This window comes from Bufo gargarizans, chromosome 5 (genome assembly GCF_014858855.1).
Source record: "Bufo gargarizans isolate SCDJY-AF-19 chromosome 5, ASM1485885v1, whole genome shotgun sequence".
In the NCBI taxonomy this organism is placed as follows: Eukaryota; Metazoa; Chordata; class Amphibia; order Anura; family Bufonidae; genus Bufo; species Bufo gargarizans.
Window position 1 is genome coordinate 105,811,025 of NC_058084.1, and position 17,875 is coordinate 105,828,899.

Here is a 17,875-nt window from a genome sequence, read left to right on the forward strand (position 1 = left end):
AGATGCCCAGGTTGATTACAATGAGCCTGCACTGTCCCTGAAGTCTCCCTACAGTCTCAAAAAACTCTGCCTACAATCTCTCTGCACTGTCCCTGCACTCTCCCTCGCCAATATAGTTTTTTTTACTATTTGTAGCAACACTGTCCCTAGCGCATTCGCGCTTGTTACATCTCTCCCTAAGCTTAGCTCACAGTGAACTGGCGGAGAACACGTGGGATGAGGTTTCTATAGGGCTGTGACATTACAAGGGATGGCTATCTGTGAACTGGCTGACTGCACGGCATCATGGGTGATCTCGCATTCCCAGGCTTCTTACTTTCACTTTGTAACACGTGTAGCCGCCATTTTAGGAAAAAATAACAATCCGTTACCAAGAAGTACCAGGAAATTTGGATTAGTTGAAAATCTAATTTTTACTTCACTACGGACTAAATTGCACTTTAGTAATTAGAATTACTGTTACTGTGGAAAAACACAGCCGAGGTTATTCTCATCTGCTTTTTAATGGGTTAATTGCATGAGCCAATCACCAGACGATTATTTTAGGGCTTTTAAGTGCATGGGGTGTGTATGCTAGATGATGGATCAGGTGCAGAAAAATTATGATGAAGGGTGGGGGGATGGAGAAGAGTTAGTTTATAGGATCAGACCAACACCTGCATGGAGTGTGTATGTTCTCCCTGTGTTTGTGTGGGTTTCCTCCGGGTTCTCCCATTTCCTCCCACACTCCAAAGACCTACTGATAGGTAACTTAGATTGTGAGTTCCATCGGGGATAGTGTGCTGCTAATGTCTGTAAAGCGCTGTGGAGTGTAGCAGCGCTCTATACGTGAGTATAATAAATAAATAAATTAGTGGATGTGATAGGTCAACCTATAAAGATGTATTTTTAGGGAGCCCCTAAAACTGTGCACATTGTGAATTAACCTAATTGCTTGGGGTAGGGCATTCCAGAGAACTGGCGCAGCTTGGGAGAAGTCTTGGAGCCGAGAGTGAGAGGTTCGGATTATGGTGGATGCTAGTTGTTGGATGCAAGTCATTTGCAGAGTGTAGAGCACGGGTAGGATGAGGTAGGAGATGTAGAAAGGGATCCAGCACTGTGGAGGGCTTTGTGGGTGAGAACGAGGACTTTAAAGCGAATCCTGTACTGTATGGACAACCAGTACAATGACTGGTACGGAGAGGAATCGGAGTAGCAGTTAGAAAGATAGAGGAGCCTGGCGGCTGAATTTGGTATAGATTGGAAAGGGACGGACAAGAGTTTGAATATAGGAGTGAAATGTCAAACATGACACCAAGACAGAGGGCGTGCTGCCTAGGCCTGATGGAGATATCAGGTTTAGGTGGGTAGATGGAGAAAACACAAGTAGTTCAGCTTTTGAGAGATTCAGTTTCAGATAGAGAGGACATGTTGTTAGACACAGTAGACAGACGGTCCCTGGTGTTCTGTAGTGCAGGGGTGATTCATATGATGAAGCTGGGTGTCGTCAGTAAAGCAGAACCTGACCCAGCAGCAACGCACTGTTTGGGGACACATCACCACTGAGCCCAGTCATTTGCTGCAGCTATAATTGGGACTTCCTCCATGCAGGAAGTTCACAGGTTGGGACCAAAAGTCTGGTAATGACAACCCAGAAGCCACGGAGCCGGAATAGAATGGCAGGAATCAGGTACGTATAGAGCTCAGGAAGACCAGAGAGCCATAAGTTAAAACAGGAAGCCTATTTTTAGACTTTTTGAAGCCAGAATTCCAGAGTGAAGGTATTATAAATCTGCCCAAATATCTTTAAATAAAAAAATTTAAAGAGGTTTTTGAACATTCTAATATTAGTGACTAATCCTTGGGATAGGTCATCAATATCAGATTGGTGGGGATTCGACTCCTAGCACCTCAGCAAATCAGCTGTTTCAAGGGGCTGTGGCACTCCAATCAGCGATGCAGCCTCTTCCTAGGTCAGTGACATCATGTTCTTCAGTCGCATGGCCAAGGGGCAGCTCAGTCCCATTCAAGGACGATCTATCATAAGGATAAGTCAGCAATATCAGAATCTAGAAAAAAAAAACTTGTATTTTTAATTTCTCAGCTTAAAGGGGTGTTCTAGTTAGAACAAATTACCCTATATCCACTGGATAAGGGTTAACTCTTAGGCTTCTTTCACACTCGTGTTAAGCTTGTCTGTACTAATGTTTGCATACGTGAGCTGCCGGAAGTCCGCCCTGGCCCAATTCATTATAATAGGGACATACCGGAGATGCGGCCGCAGCACGGCAAACATGCTGAGAGGTGGCCGGAGAATAAATGATGTGTGAAAGAAGCTTTAGACTGGTTCATGAGAATGCACCACTGCTCTATTCAACGTCTATGGGACTGCTGGTGATAGACCGCCCCATGACAATATGTTTACCCAGTAACAACATTTTTTACCATCAGTATCATTCAAAAGTGCCAACCAGTGTGACTCTACCACCTGTTGTCACTTCTACAGCAGTGGCCCCTGCAAATAAAGAGAAACATGATAACAAAATGTTGGATCTTTTGATTTACTAATATCTGGCTATTTTTGAGCGAACACAACACCCACCTGTCCCACATTAACAAAATAATTCTGCCACTCATAATTGTAACCAGCTACTGAGACAGATAATGGATGGTCCCTACTGCAAGAGCAAATCAATGTGCAGAGCTGTAGAGTTATAGAGTAATAATGGAAGTCAATGAGAGAACCCGACCATTAAACCAGGTACCCCCTGCTCTGAAGAGGGGAGGGTGCCTGGTTCCTAAGAAAATGTCAGAAATTTTTGGTAACACCACCGAAATGGTTCTGAACCAGCATGGGGAGAATGTTCAGGCCCCCCAGAGCGTTTCGCTTGGGGGACACATGGGGGCAATGACACCATTAATATGTGTTTTTTGTATGGTTTTGCATGTTTTCTCTCCCCCCCCCCCTCCTTTTTCTTGTTTTCCCGCTTTTTTATTTCAGGTTTTATGAAGGGGTTAAGTCCTGTCAGAATCAGCTGGTTTTATCTGGTCTTACCTGAACCCTGGATGACATACAGGGATCCGCTCTGATTGGTGCAGCTGGTTGCTGGGGAGATTTCTGGACAGCTGATTGGTGTGGATGCCAGCGGCGGGAAAGTTTAGTCCTTAACATGAGGGTTTCGGCGGCGCTTCTGGGCCAGTTTTATCAAGACCGGATCGTCGCGCCGCCCTCCCTCCCTATTTCTTTTGCTTATGTCGCTTTGCTTTATTAGAGGGGCTGTATCACTCAGCTATTGCTGAGTGGATTTCGGTAATTATTGGAATTTTTAATGGTTATTTATTTATGAATTTTGAAGTTTTAATTATTTATTAATTTATTTACCCTTAATAAAGCATTGCGGCCATTTTTATTCCATCACAAAGTGTCATGTCATTATTCTTAGTATTTATTTTAGGATAAGCTAAGTCATTAATGGGTCATTTGCCTCCATGTATGGATGCATCTTGGACTCGCTGGTTGCTGCTGGGAACTATGTTGTCCGAATAGTACGCCACTTTTACATAATGACAATAATACGCACAAAACCAAGGAAAAAAACGATTTTAGAGGAACAATTGACAGAAAACATTCTTTCCTGAATATTTACTTGTATATAAAGTGCAAGTGCTGCCAAAAATTACAAGGAAGAGGCACTCCGATACACCCTTAGTTACACATAAGGGAGGGCATCATACACACCCTTTAAAAATTATGATTGATGGCCTACTGGTGACCCTCAAAAACATTAGGAGCAAAGGCCTGCTGATCTGACCATCTAAAACATTATGGGCGGTGGCCTGCTGCCGCTTTGGTGACTCTGACGGTTAACCTGGGGCCGATGGCGCGTCCCCGTAACAGCGGCAATCCATTCGGATGTCTGGCCTATCAACTTTTGATGTAATTGTCAGCTCAAAACCATTGTAACTACGGGTAACAGGGATATAGTGTTTGATTCCGGAGAGGGAGCCTGAGAAATGGCTACGGTTATCACATCCAAGCAAGGCAGCTAGAGATGTCGCGAACATAAAATTTTCCATTCGCGAATGCGAATTTCCGCAAATGTTCACGAACGGGCAAACCGGGCGAACTGCCATAGACTTCAATAGGAAGGCAAATTTTAAAACACACAGGGACTCTTTGTGGCCACAATAGTGATGGAAAAGTTGTTTCAAGGGGACTAACACCTGGACTGTGGCATGCCGGAGGGGGATCCATGGCAAAACTCCCATGGAAAATTACGTAGTTGACGCAGAGTGTGGTAAGTTGAAATCACAATGCGATTTATAGAACTTGAATTAATCGCATTGCGATTTCAACTTTCTCAAATCCGACAGTACATTCTAGCATAGAGTCGTTCCCATGGTGATGGGGACGCTCCATGAGCACGGAAGTCTGCAGAAGTTCTAAGTTGAAATCGCAATGCGATTTATAGAACTTGAATTAATCGCACTGCCGACTTCCGTGCTCATGGAGCGTCCCCATCACTATGGGAACGACTCCATGCTAGAATATACTGTCGGATTTGAGAAAGTTGTAATCGCATTGCGAATTCAACTTAGAGCTGCTGGGTTCCTAATGGTTGTATTGCTAGAATATAACGAAGATTGAGAATATAGTGCTATATTCGTTATATTCGTCAATTCTAGCAATACAACCATTAGGAACTTAGCTCTAAGTTGAATTCGCAATGCGATTAATATAACTTGCATTATTCGCATTGCGATTACAATTTAGATCTGAGTTCCTAATGGTTGTATTGCTAGAATTGACAACGGATATAGCACTTTATTCTCAATCTTCGTTATATTCTATCAATATAACCATTAGGAACCCAGCTCTAAGTTGTAATCACAATGCGATTAATATAATCTGTATTAATCGCATTGCGATTACAACTTTGTGACACTGCAGCTTCAGAATTAATCTAAGATGGATGCTGTCCTTGCTTTTTGATAGGCGGTGGGAGGGTCTTGGAGGGAGGGTCTGCTGCTGATTGGCTGGAATGTGTCTGCTGACTGTGAGGTACAGGGTCAAAGTTTGCTCAATGATGATGTATAGGAGGCGGACCGAACATCGCAATAGAGATGTCCCGAACTATTCACCGGCGAATAGTTCCCGGCGAACATAGCTTGTTCGCGTTCGCCGCGGGCGAACATATGCGATGTTCGGTCCGCCTCCTATATGTCATCATTGAGCAAACTTTAACCCTGTACCTGACAGTCAGCAGACACATTCCAGCCAATCAGCAGCAGACCCTCCCTCCCAGACCCTCCCACTGCCTATCAAAAAGCAAGGACAGCATCTATCTTAGATTAATTCTGAAGCTGCAGTGTCACAAAGTTGTCTAAGTTGTAATCGCAAATTCGCAATGCGATTAATACAGGTTATATTAATCGCATTGCGAATTCAACTTAGAGCTGGGTTCCTAATGGTTTCAGTGGCGTTGCTATGGCTGGTGTCACCCGGTGCGGTAGAAAATGGTGTCACTCCTTCCTCCCCCCAGAAGCCATAATAAAGAGATAAAGAGAAAAAAAAAGAAGTCACTAAGTCAGCTCCAATCAGATATCTGCATAGACCCAGAGTCTAGGTCTATGTGCAGATATCTTTTAAACTATCGTTTAAACTATATTCCTTAGTAAAAATGACCAGTCCACACCATGTGGGTCTATATTTATGAGGGCCCCCCTGAGCAAAGATTATTAAATGTGGCCGGGTGGCCCCAGCCCACAGTTCAACCCAAACCCTTATGTCTCCTGGCCTGGGGCCGTCTCTATTATAATCCACAGTAATTTATGAATAGGGTTAGGTTATTAACTTATTATTATTGGGGTATTATTAAAATAATTTGGTCTATAAAGTCAGAGCCGCTCTACCTACCTCCTCCTCCCGGCACCAGAGACTCCTGCAGGGCAGCTGCCGCGGCGCCCCACCGCTCACCAGGCTGCAGTGAGTCACCCCCCCCCATCCCCCTTTACCACGTGACGGTGCGACAAATACAACCATTATGAACTCAGACCTACGTTGTAATCGTAATGCGAATAATACAGGTTATATTAATCGCATTGCAAATTCAACTTAGAGCTGGGTTCCTAATGGTTGTATTGCTAGAATATAGCGAAGATTGAGAATATAGTGCTATATTCGTTGTCAATTCTAGCAATACAACCATTAGGAACTCAGATCTAAGTTGTAATCACAATGCGAATAATGCAGGTTATATTAATCGCTTTGCGAATTCAACTTACCACACTCTGCATCAACTACGTAATTTTCTATGGGAGTTTTGCCATGGATCCCCCTCCGGCATGCCACAGTCCAGGTGTTAGTCCCCTTGAAACAACTTTTCCATCACTATTGTGGCCAGAAAGAGTCCCTGTGGGTTTTAAAATTCGCCTGCCTATTGAAGTCTATGGCGGTTCGCCCGTTCGCGAACATTTGTGGAAATTTGCGTTTGCTGTTCGCGAACGGAAAATTTTATGTTCGCGACATCACTAGATCGCATATGCTCGCCCGCTGTGGCGAACGCGAGCATGTTCGCCGGCGAATAGTTCGGGACATCTCTAATCACTAGTAATAATATCTGTCTATCTATCTAATTCTGTGTACACATATACTATATATACTAGTTTGAGTCCTAAACCCCTATTGACAGAGTAAAACATGGTACCTACCTTTATTGAAGTAATCCATTACACTACAGAGTCACTTATTGGCCACATTAATGAGAACTGTATAATGGGCAATGTAGTAGTTAATTGTTCGGCGTAGGAAAAGAAACAGTAATACTAACAATATAATACTAACAGTAATACTAACAATATAATACTAACAGTAATACTAACAATATAATACTAACAGTAATACTAACAATATAATACTAACAGTAATACTAACAATATAATACTAACAGTAATACTGTAGGTCTATCTACCTACCTAATCTAATTCTGTACATATGTATACTAGTGGGCGTCCTAGACCCCCTTGACAGAGTAAAACATGGCACCACTCCCCACCTTTATTGAAGTAATCCATTACACTATTGACTCACTTATTGGACACAGGAATGAGAACTGGATAATGGGTGATTTAGTAGTTAATTGTGGAGTTTGGTTTTGGAAAGATTATCTGACTTAAGTCATTACCACTGTGGTAACAAATGGGGTCCAATCTACCCTGAGAAATGCTGCTCCCCCTACTTGTAGCAAGTCCAGCAGCCATTGTGTGGAATAGGAAGAGAGAAGTATTATTATGTACCTGTCATTTACACTGATCATGTGTCCATATGTATATCGGCTGCAGATGTGTAAGGGCACTGTCACACTAGCGTTATTCTTTTCCAGTATTTAGTTCCGTCCTTGTGGCTCAATACCAGAAAAAAGCTGATCAGTTTTATCCTAATGCATTCTGAATGGAGAGCAATCCGTTCAGTATGCATCAGTTCAGTCCCTCTTACGTTTTTTGGACGGAGAATATAACGCAGCATGCTGCAGTTTTCTCTCCGGCCAAAAATACTGATCACTTGCCGGAATGCCGGATCAGGCATGAATTTACATTGAAGTGTATTAGTGCCAAATCCGGCATTAGGTGTTCCGGTAAAACGGATCCGGCTTTCCGGTCTGCGCATGTGCAGAACTTTAAAAATGCAAAAAAAAAATATGAATACCAGATCCGTTTTTTCCGGATGACACCGGAGAGACGGATCCGTTATTTCAATGAATTTGTCAGACCATCCGTTAGCGTCCGGAACTGCCTGCCAGAATCATCTGTGAAAGTGTGAAAGTACCTGAATACAGATGTGTATGAGATGGACTTCACAGTCCTCATATGACACAACTTTTCAGCATTCACAATGTGCGCTCTGCAGGATCTGGAGCGAAATCCATCTGCAAGGAAGAGTCTGTTAACTCTTAAGACTATGTAGAGTCTATATCCTATCTTATATCTATCTATCTTATATCTATCTATCTATCTTCTATCTATTATCTATCTATCTATCTATCTATCTATCTATCTATCTATCTATCTACAGTCTATATCTATGTATCTATCTATCTATCTATCTATCTAGCTACAGTCTATATCTATCTATCTACAGTCTATATCTATCTATCTATCTATCTATCTATCTACAGTCTATATCTATCTATCTATCTATCTACAGTCTATATCTATCTATCTATCTATCTTATATCTATCTATCTATCTTCTATCTATCTATCTATCTATCTATCTACAGTCTATATCTATGTATCTATCTATCTATCTATCTATCTATCTAGCTACAGTCTATATCTATCTATCTACAGTCTATATCTATGTATCTATCTATCTATCTATCTATCTATCTATCTATCTACAGTCTATATCTATCTATCTATCTATCTACAGTCTATATCTATCTATCTATCTATCTATCTACAGTCTATATCTATCTATCTATCTATCTTATATCTATCTATCTATCTATCTATCTATCTACAGTCTATATCTATGTATCTATCTATCTATCTATCTATCTATCTAGCTACAGTCTATATCTATCTATCTACAGTCTATATCTATCTATCTATCTATCTATCTACAGTCTATATCTATCTATCTATCTATCTATCTATCTATCTATCACTAATATTTATCTATATATCTATCTACAGTCCATATCTATCATCTATCTACCATCTATTATCTATCTAATATCTATCTATCTACAGTCTATATCTATCTATCATCTATCTATCTATCTATCTATCTATCTATCTAATATCTATCTATCTATCTATCTATCTATCTATCTATCTATCTCTCTCTCTATCGTCTATCTGTCTGTCGTCTATCTATCCATCCTCATCTATCCTTGGCCCCGGTGTCCTGACTACAGAGGGGCTGTGGTGGTGACATGTCTTGGACGGTCACTTGCAGATGCTGAGCACACTTAGGAAATTTCATTCAAGTTTTTTTGTCAATGGGAGACTTGTGACTTTCGCCTCCACTCCAGGTGTCGCTGACGTCACCAGAGAGGCGATAAATATCTGGGCAGATAATTGGACGGGAGATTCATTGTTGTGATCGCAGGACTCTGCCCATTGCTCGGAGGAGCCATTATTTATTCAGGAGAGGAGCAGCACGCAATAGTTGTCAAGAGAGCGTCAGCTTATTAGGCAAGAGCTGCGTGATCGTGGAAGAGGCAGTGAGCTATAAAATCCAGCATCCTTGTGTACGGGATCCCACCTCCACCTCCAGATATGTCCTCCTAGGAAGTGAGGGACCACCGCCGCACAGAGAGACCTCCGGAGCCGACACATCTCTTCCATGCTGTGATACCGTCCACAGGACCCTCCGTCAGCAAGTAAGTTCAACTCTCTGCAGCAGCCCCCGAGCAGAGGCTGGGGGTCTCCACCAGTGGAGGGGCAGTGGTGCTGGTGGAGACTCTTACATGATGGGATATCTGCTGTAGATCTACTTAGATACATTTAACCTGATGTAGATATTATCCCTCCTGTAGTAACTTTCTGTTTTACTAAGAGGTGTGATATCTGCTTTATATTTGCCCTGATAACCAATATAATCACCCCGATAAATTCATGCTTACATTACTAAGTCAGATTATTTGTTTTCATAGTCCTCTTGTGATCACATATCTCCACATCCCCCCCAATAAATTAATTTTTATATTATTAGGTGATGTCCTACTTTTCTCAGGTTCAGCTATCTCCACATCAGCCCAGTCTATTCATCGTTACACAACTGATACCATTCCCTTCATACTTCTCTGACCAGATATCTCCACATCACCCTAATAAATTCATTCCTACACTACTGATACTGTTTGCCTTGATACTTCTTCTATGATCAGATATCTCCACATAAGCCCAGTCTATTCATCTTTACACCACTGATACCATTTGCCTTGATACTTCTATGATCAGATATCTCTCCATCACCCCCAATACATTCATTCCTACACTACTGATACTATTCCCTTCATACTTCTGAGATCAGATATCCCCACTTCACTCCAATAAATTTATTTTTACATTACTAAGTGATACCATTTCCCATCTTTTCTTAGGATCAGATATCTCCACATCCCCCCCAATAAATTCATTTTTACATTACTGATATCATTCCCCTTCATACTTCTCCTATGATCATATATCTCCACATGATCCCAATAAATCCATGTCTGCAGCATTACTGTTACCAGTTGCCTTGATACTTCTCTGATCAGATATCTCCTCATCCCCCAGTCTACTCATCCCTACACTACAGATCTCATTCTCCATCATACTTCTTATATGATATCTGCACACTTGTCCTGTTATATTATTCAGTGATACATCTGCTTCACACTTGACACTTCCCATATGATAAGATGTGATAATTTTGCTTGTTAGTATGTAGTAGTTGTCTGGTGTCCTGATCAGATAATCTGCTGTTATTAATGGATGTACAGATGTAGTAGAGATAACACACACCACGCTTAACTAGATGCAGAAACTAACTAGTCGTGTTGAGCGGACACCTTCAATTGCTTTTCGTTGACTTTTGTTATGGGATATCAGGAAGAAATTTGAGTTAAGAGTTTGAGTGTTAACTCTGCTACATCTGTAAGTGCAGTGATGCTGACCTATAGTGGATATACAATGATTAGAATAGGACCTCTAGTTGTATATAGGAGTTGGACAGCAGAGCAGTTACCAGTGGAGTTCATGGTATATTGTGTTGGTAATATCGTGATATGCAGAGATAGTGGTAACATAGTTGTATAGCTGGTGAGATGTTTGGATGTGGACCATTCTTCCAGTGTCAGGGGTTAGGGTTCAGCACTTGGACAGCTCCTATCAGAATCCACCCCCACCCACCCACATGTCTCTTCTTTTCTCAGGTTCTTGCCAGTTCCTTCCTCACTTCCCCCCTCTTATTCCAGGTCTCCCCTGCACGTCTTTTCGGATTTACAGATTCGGTAGCTGGAGTAACATGAAGTTCCAGGTCTTGGTGTTTATGGGGATCCTCTTGGTTGCCCTCCTCCCTTGCCAGGAGTGTAGAGCCTTCAGCAAACCTCCAGCCTCCCCTGCCGGGGCTCCCCCTCCTCTCCTGTCTGAGTACCATCCCTTTTTACTTCGTATGGGAGAAGAATATTTCCTTCGCCTTGGGAACCTCCACAAATATCCCTCCCTAGGAGCAAGCCGCCTCCCTGATGCTTCTTCCTCCAGTAACTTTGTCAGGGCTTTGCAGCAGTTGCAGCCTCAGCAGTGGGGTGGGCAGCAGCAGGGGCTAAGAGCTGGCATCCTAGAAGGAGCAGATTCCTCATACAACCCCCAGGAGGAACCTACAGAAAGGGGCAAACGATCGGAGGAGCCTCCCATATCCCTGGATCTCACTTTCCATCTTCTCCGAGAGGTCTTGGAAATGGCCAGAGCTGAGCAGATAGCCCAGCAAGCCCACAGCAACAGGAAACTGATGGACATTATTGGGAAATAACCCATTGTCACCTGCCAAAGAGTTTCTTGCATCTAACACAAACTATACAGTATGATGTACCATTGTGCTGCCCTGATACCATGTGTTTATTTTTCTATAGCTTCAGACATAGAGGATGCCCTCCATAACTCCTCGGGTGCCTGTGGGGCCAGCAAGACAAAGCAATGCTCTGCTGCTAGTCCCCAGGTGAGAGCCTAGATCTGTTTATCAGCATGCACCGGGCAACAGATGTAATTTGTAATTTATTTTTATTTGGGAGGGATGGGGTGGGGGTTACTTTTGTAATATATAAAAAAATCCTTAGGAAATTCCAGACTGGCAATGGTCTTTACAGTTTGAACTAGATGAACAAACATCTCCTGGGTTTCCTCTGGGAAGTGAAAATATAAAAAAGAAATAATCTGCTGTAATTTATTTTGCATCAAAAGTTTATTGTATACATTTCCACAATAAAAAACATCTTTTCAGAGCTCGCACAACATTGGTGTGTAAACATAATGTTTAATATCTATATTTTTAATAAAATCTGCCAAGCTTCATCTGTCCATCTTCATTTATTGGGGGATGAGTATGTAGTAAGCAGACAGAGAGGTGGTCCTGACTCCTGACCAAGCTTCTGTGCAATGGAAACATACAGTAGATCTAGTAGACGGCATTAAGAGGAATGAGATCATAAAGCGAAGACATTTTTGATGGTGGCCAAAAGAAAAGCAACACAAAATCCCAGAGAAGTGATAGCACTGCACAGAGTGATTCCTTAGTCCTTGCCCTCCATCTATTTCCTTCTCATGAAGAAGGTGCTGTAATAAGGTGTCAGGAGCAAAGAATAGTCCCATGCATTGCTTTCCAAACCCTGTTACCTTAATGCAAAGTTGACTACACAGATTTGCAAGGATTGTAAATGAATGACATTGGTTCCAAATTCCCCTAAAATCCAGATTTGGATGATTTTTTTTAAATTCATTGAGGCAGTGTGTATTGTAACAAGCTAACATCTGTTTACCCATATTCCTACATATACCGTATATATGCCACTGTCACTTTGACATTACTAATGCGGTCTCTGGATTAACGGACTTAAAAGGGGTTGGATACAGTCCTTGGGGACCCCAGAGTGTCATGCATGATCTTTCAGGGCAATTTGGGCACTTTCATGGGTCAAATTTAATAGGACTTGAATAAAATCTGACAATCGATTTGGGCAAATCAGACCCTAACTGAGTTTCAATACATTTGCTCATCTCTAATAATAATAATAATAATAATAATAATAATTATATATACATACGTAAATGTGTTATCATTTAGTGTGTTATCTCTGGTTTTCCATATGAGTAAAGCTACTACATCATAATAACTCAATAATCAAGGTGCTGGTCAAAAGACCCATTCAGCTCTCGGCACTACTGTTTTCTAACAGCTATATCAAGGGCAGAGATTGCTTGTAGGCACCAGGCGCTGTATTATGGAACTACAATTCCCAGCATAACCTGCCTAATATGCTGGACAAGGACATTGCTCATTGCTTGAGACAACTGCCTCTTCAAACTTAACAAGAGCACATAAATGAAGACCTATTTGCATTAATGTATTCCCTAAAAGAAATGGCAGTCACCAAGGGGTCTCTGCACTTCTTGGAAGTTAACCCCTTAAGGCACCTGCACACTTTAATGTCACTTTAGTAATTTCAAGTAGTGAAGAAAGAACTGATTCAAGTGGGTTACACAGCACCTTACACCCACTGACACATACATACATACACATACTACTCAGCTGATAGTGAGGGGGCAGAGGGAAGTATGGGTGGAATTATCAGAGTAGTGTTTGGACCCCAAGATGAGTCTACTAGGTTTCTGTCGTACACCGAGGCGTAATTGGTAGATATTGGGAAGGCTGATATGTCATGAGTATGATGTGGATGGAAGAAGGTAGAGGCAGGGACCATTAAATGTGCTGATGATGAGTACTGCTGTGACAACGGGTAATCGATCCCCTGACTTTACACTTAGGTGAGTGTTCATACTGGTGCTGCAGACAAATGAAGGTTTCCCACAGTCAGGCGGCTATTCAGGTAATGTATTAAGCCAGGAGAAAGAGAATACATGACGTAAAGCGTCTGTGTTGTCAGACTGATTAGATTCTGTAGTCCCTTGAGCATCTTCTTGGACCAATGTCTCAGACCCAGTCTGCAAGAAAAATAGGCCAGTATGAGACAGTGACATTTAAATGGATTCTGCTGTGGTCATGGACCTGAATACCAAACTTGGACAGAAGATTAAAGTGGAGTTATCAGTTCTACTGTATGAATTTTGCTGGAGCATGTAATAAATGACGGAAACAACTTTATTAGAGGGGCTCCATTTAATATGTAGCATTCATGCTGTTACATTATGGAAAGTATTCTGTTGGGCACAAGATACCTGAAAGGAAGAACAACGTAAAGGTTTTTCAGTTCTGCTGTTTGTGGCATGTAAGATAGACAAAATGATCAAATATACTGAATTGACATTTTTCATATACACTCAGTGATCTAGGTATTTTAGATGTTGAGGGGTTGTCTGGTTGCTGCCCAAGGTCTTCTCCATACAGCAGCCCTTGTTTCCGTAACTAGCACTGATAAAGCCAAAATGACAGAAATAGCTGTACATAAGGCGAGCCGGCACTTCTAGATGCATGGTTACCCACAGGGCTAAGGGGAATGGTTTGCATGGCTGTGCCCAATCTCCTCAAAGGAGGAGTGACATGCAATACTCTATGTCAGTGATGGCTAACCTTGGCACTCCAGCTGTGGTGAAACTAAGACTCCCAGCATGCTCCATTTATTTCTATACAGTTCTGAGAGCAGCCAAGCAAGGGGGGCATCTTGGGAGTTGTAGTTTTACCACAGCTGGAGTGCCAAGGTTAGCCATCACTGCTCTATGTTGTGTTTTAAGAAAGAAGGTATATATACCATGGTATATTATCAGCTTGTGTCTCTTTTCCTGTAATAAATGGAACATGGGGACATAGAGTGATACCACATAGTTCATAGATGCGTATGGTGCAAATTTACTAGATGAACTGTAAAGGTAGATTAAAGAGGTTGTCCCATCTGGACACTGATGGTGTATTGATAGGATATGCCATAAATGTCCCATAGATGCCAGTCCTATCTCTGGGACCCACTCCTATTTCAGTAATGGAAGCCTGATGTGAATGACCATCATGCCATGCCTGAGCAGTGTCCTCTCCATTCCCTGCTATGGGACTTCTGAAAATAGATAAGCAAGCACATTCAGCTATTTTGGAAATCCCATAGAAGTGAATGGAGAGTACACCATGCATGTGTGGCCACCTCTCCTTTCATCGTTATTGAATGGTACTTTCGGAAGTCCCATAGCAGTGATAAAAGAAAGAAAGCTTGCTCTCATTTCATATCAGGGCCCTGCTCTCAAAATAGATGCAGTCCCCCAGGTTGGACCCAACCCTATCAATATGCTTTAAATGTCCAGATAGGTCAGTACTATAAAGCTTTCAGTAATTGTCCACTGAATGCTCATCTGCACATGTTTTTTCAATAGAATTGAGGAACAAGCTTCTGCCAGACACCTCTATGCAGGAACAAATTATGGAATCTGTCATGCATGATTCTTCTTTCCTCCAGCATCTGCCATTGACGAATGGTAGGGAGTCACCAATACATATCAGATCGTCAGCCCGTCCAGCCATAGTTGGACCAGTCAATGTTTATCTAATGTGTATTGCTTGAATCCATCTTACCTCCAGCATCTGCCATCGAAGAATGGTAGGGAGTCCCCTATACATATCAGATCGTCAACCCGTCCAGCCATAGTTGGACCAGTCAATGTTTATCTAATGTGTATTGCTTGAATCCATCTTTCCTCCAGCATCTGCCATCGAAGAATGGTAGGGAGTCACCAATACATCTCAGATCGTCAACCCGTCCAGCCATAGTTGGACCAGTCAATGTTTATCTAATGTGTATGGCCATCTTAAAACCCTTCTAACATAATCAAAGCTAAATTTGTCCAGATACATAAGGGATAAAATGGGACAGACTAAGGATGTGTAGATGTAGGATCTGAGCTTACCACCATGATAGGTACAACCACAAGATTCTAGTACAGGCATAGAATAGGTCCTTGATCTTCTGATGGCATTTATTTGCATTCAAAGATGACATTTTACACTTACACAAAAATAACTGCAACCATGTTAGCTCAGATTGTATTAATAAAAAAAAAAACCACACTTTTTAATTCAAAATCAAAGATGAAGAAATAAGTATAAAAAGAATAGTAAGGAGATTAATAAAGCTGCACCAATTACTTCCAGTTACATTAGAAACAGATTTGTTCTATACAGAAACCATACATCGTCACTGCTTACTACACAGCATCTACAGTATATGTACATCAAACAGAAACAAAGCAATGTTAGAATTTCAGTCATTTCACTCTTTGAGATAAGAGACCTTCTTATAACTTAAAAAAAATAGGGACTCTTTATCAACTGGTATATGCCACTTGTGGCATATATCAGTTGAAGATTGTGTTGCATACCATTTTGCAGCAAACTTTTTCCTGCTCACGCCACTTTTCCGACAGGTCGAGAAAAAATGGCATGGGTGGAGAAGAGGGTGACCCGTGCAGGTCTCATTCATAATTTTCTATGCCAGTTTTTTTAGTTAAAAATGGCTTAAACCTATGTCAGCAAGGGAGCTGTTGTAGATTTAAGTTTGTTGCACGGCCTGCAGGAGGAAGGACCAAAGTTATGTTGACGCCTTCACCTCCACGTAACTTGGACACTTCCTCCAGCAGTATTGAGAGACTTAAGACTGGCGTGGAAAACACTGATCTTAAGCGGGTTATCCGACCCTAACAAATGCTCCCCCATATGCCGGGTCCCTCACATTGATTCTACTTACCTGGCTCCCTGTGCCGCACCTGGTCTCCGCACTGCCACTGCTGCTTCTCCCCATGCGTGGATGAAAACATCCAATGTCGAGTTGAAGGGACATCCAATGGCAGGCAATGACAGGGACAAGCCTCCCTAGCGTCACCCACAATGCTAGGGAGGCTTGTCCCTGTCACCACCTGCCACCGGCTGCTCCCCCCCAACACCGGATGTTTTCATCCGCGCACAGGGAAAAGCAGCAGCGGCGGTGCGGGAACCAGGAGCAGCGCAGGGAGCGGGGAGCCAGGTAAGTATATTCAGTGTGAGGGACCCAAGCCTATGGGGGAGCTTTTCTTAGTGTCGGATAAACCCTTTAATAAATGAGCCCCATAGTGCTCTTTTGGCATTTGATGTTCAGAAATGGTGAATACCACTTTACCTTCCGGTACCTCTTGAAGTACAACCATATTGGAAGCGAAATCAATTTCAGCAGAAAAGATAAGTCATAAAGAGCTGAAGGTAAAAGAGCAAGCGCAACGACCAGTGAGAAGGAGGATGGATATTTTCGCAGAAATCATGAGTATACTATTGAGAAGAATCTGTGAAATACAGTGTATGCTGCATAGAAACTTTCATGGAAGTTTGCATTTACTTTTGAACTTTCTAATTCTCCTCCCCTGCACCTTATATACAGTCCCACAGCTTGTAAAGTCCTGGTTTTTACATCAGTGCTTTAGTGCTCACTTTTACTGACTGAGAAGAACTGGATGTCTTTCTCTCAAACGTCATTCTGCCGTGTTATAGTTGTTTAAAGCAAATGCTCTTAAAAGAAAAAAAAAATCCACCTTATATTGTTTAAAGGGGGTTTCTGGTAATATGTCCATTTTGTCTTATGCCCGTAGCCTGCTGCCTGAAACAGAGGATTCATACTTACCTGATCCCTGCCGCCACAGTCCTCAGCGCTTCCCCCACTGTGTCCATGTTCTGCTCCCCCAAAGTGTTTACATCCTGCGATGCATGGGCATGGTCAGATGCTGTGCTGCAGCCAATAAATGGCTTCATCAGTCACGTGCTGCTTGTAGCAACATCACTGCTGAAGCCAGTTATTGACTGCAGCAGACCATGTGACTATGCACCGCCGGATGTAAACATTCTGGACACCGGAACATGGACACAGCAGAGGCAGCATGGACAACCGGAGTGGGCGGGGAGCAGGTAAGAATATATCTTCTGTTTCATGAGGCAGACCGCGGGCATGAGATAAAATGTAATTATTACTGGAAAACCCCTTTAAACAAAATGTAATATCCAGTAACTATTAGACATTTTGCCAAATGACTTAAAGGAAACCTGTCATGTGGATATTTGATTATAATCTAACTAATTATATACAATCATTAACTACTAAAAAGTACCTTAGATGTATTCACTTACTGGTGTGACAGATGGTTACCTCATAATATATACACAAAGATGC

General features: G+C 42.1%; 2 protein-coding genes across 4 annotated transcripts in view; one reads left to right on the top strand and one right to left on the bottom strand.

Annotated features, from left to right (window-relative positions):
* The first annotated feature begins 10,998 nt into the window (after nucleotides 1-10,998).
* CRH (corticotropin releasing hormone) lies at nucleotides 10,999-11,502 on the top strand. The gene has a single exon (XM_044295748.1). The coding sequence runs from the start codon at nucleotides 10,999-11,001 to the stop codon at nucleotides 11,500-11,502; it is 504 nt and encodes a 167-aa protein (XP_044151683.1).
* Nucleotides 11,503-11,918: 416 nt separating this feature from the next.
* TRIM55 (tripartite motif containing 55) overlaps nucleotides 11,919-17,875 on the bottom strand; it is a 220,542-nt gene continuing 214,585 nt past the window's right edge. For 2 of the 3 annotated variants that reach the window (XM_044293173.1, XM_044293174.1), the window contains one exon: nucleotides 11,919-13,688. In XM_044293173.1, coding sequence (XP_044149108.1) covers nucleotides 13,566-13,688 — 123 coding nt within the window. In that variant the 3' untranslated portion in view covers nucleotides 11,919-13,565. The remainder of the gene's footprint in view (nucleotides 13,689-17,875) is intronic. The other variant, XM_044293176.1, reaches the window with a different exon arrangement.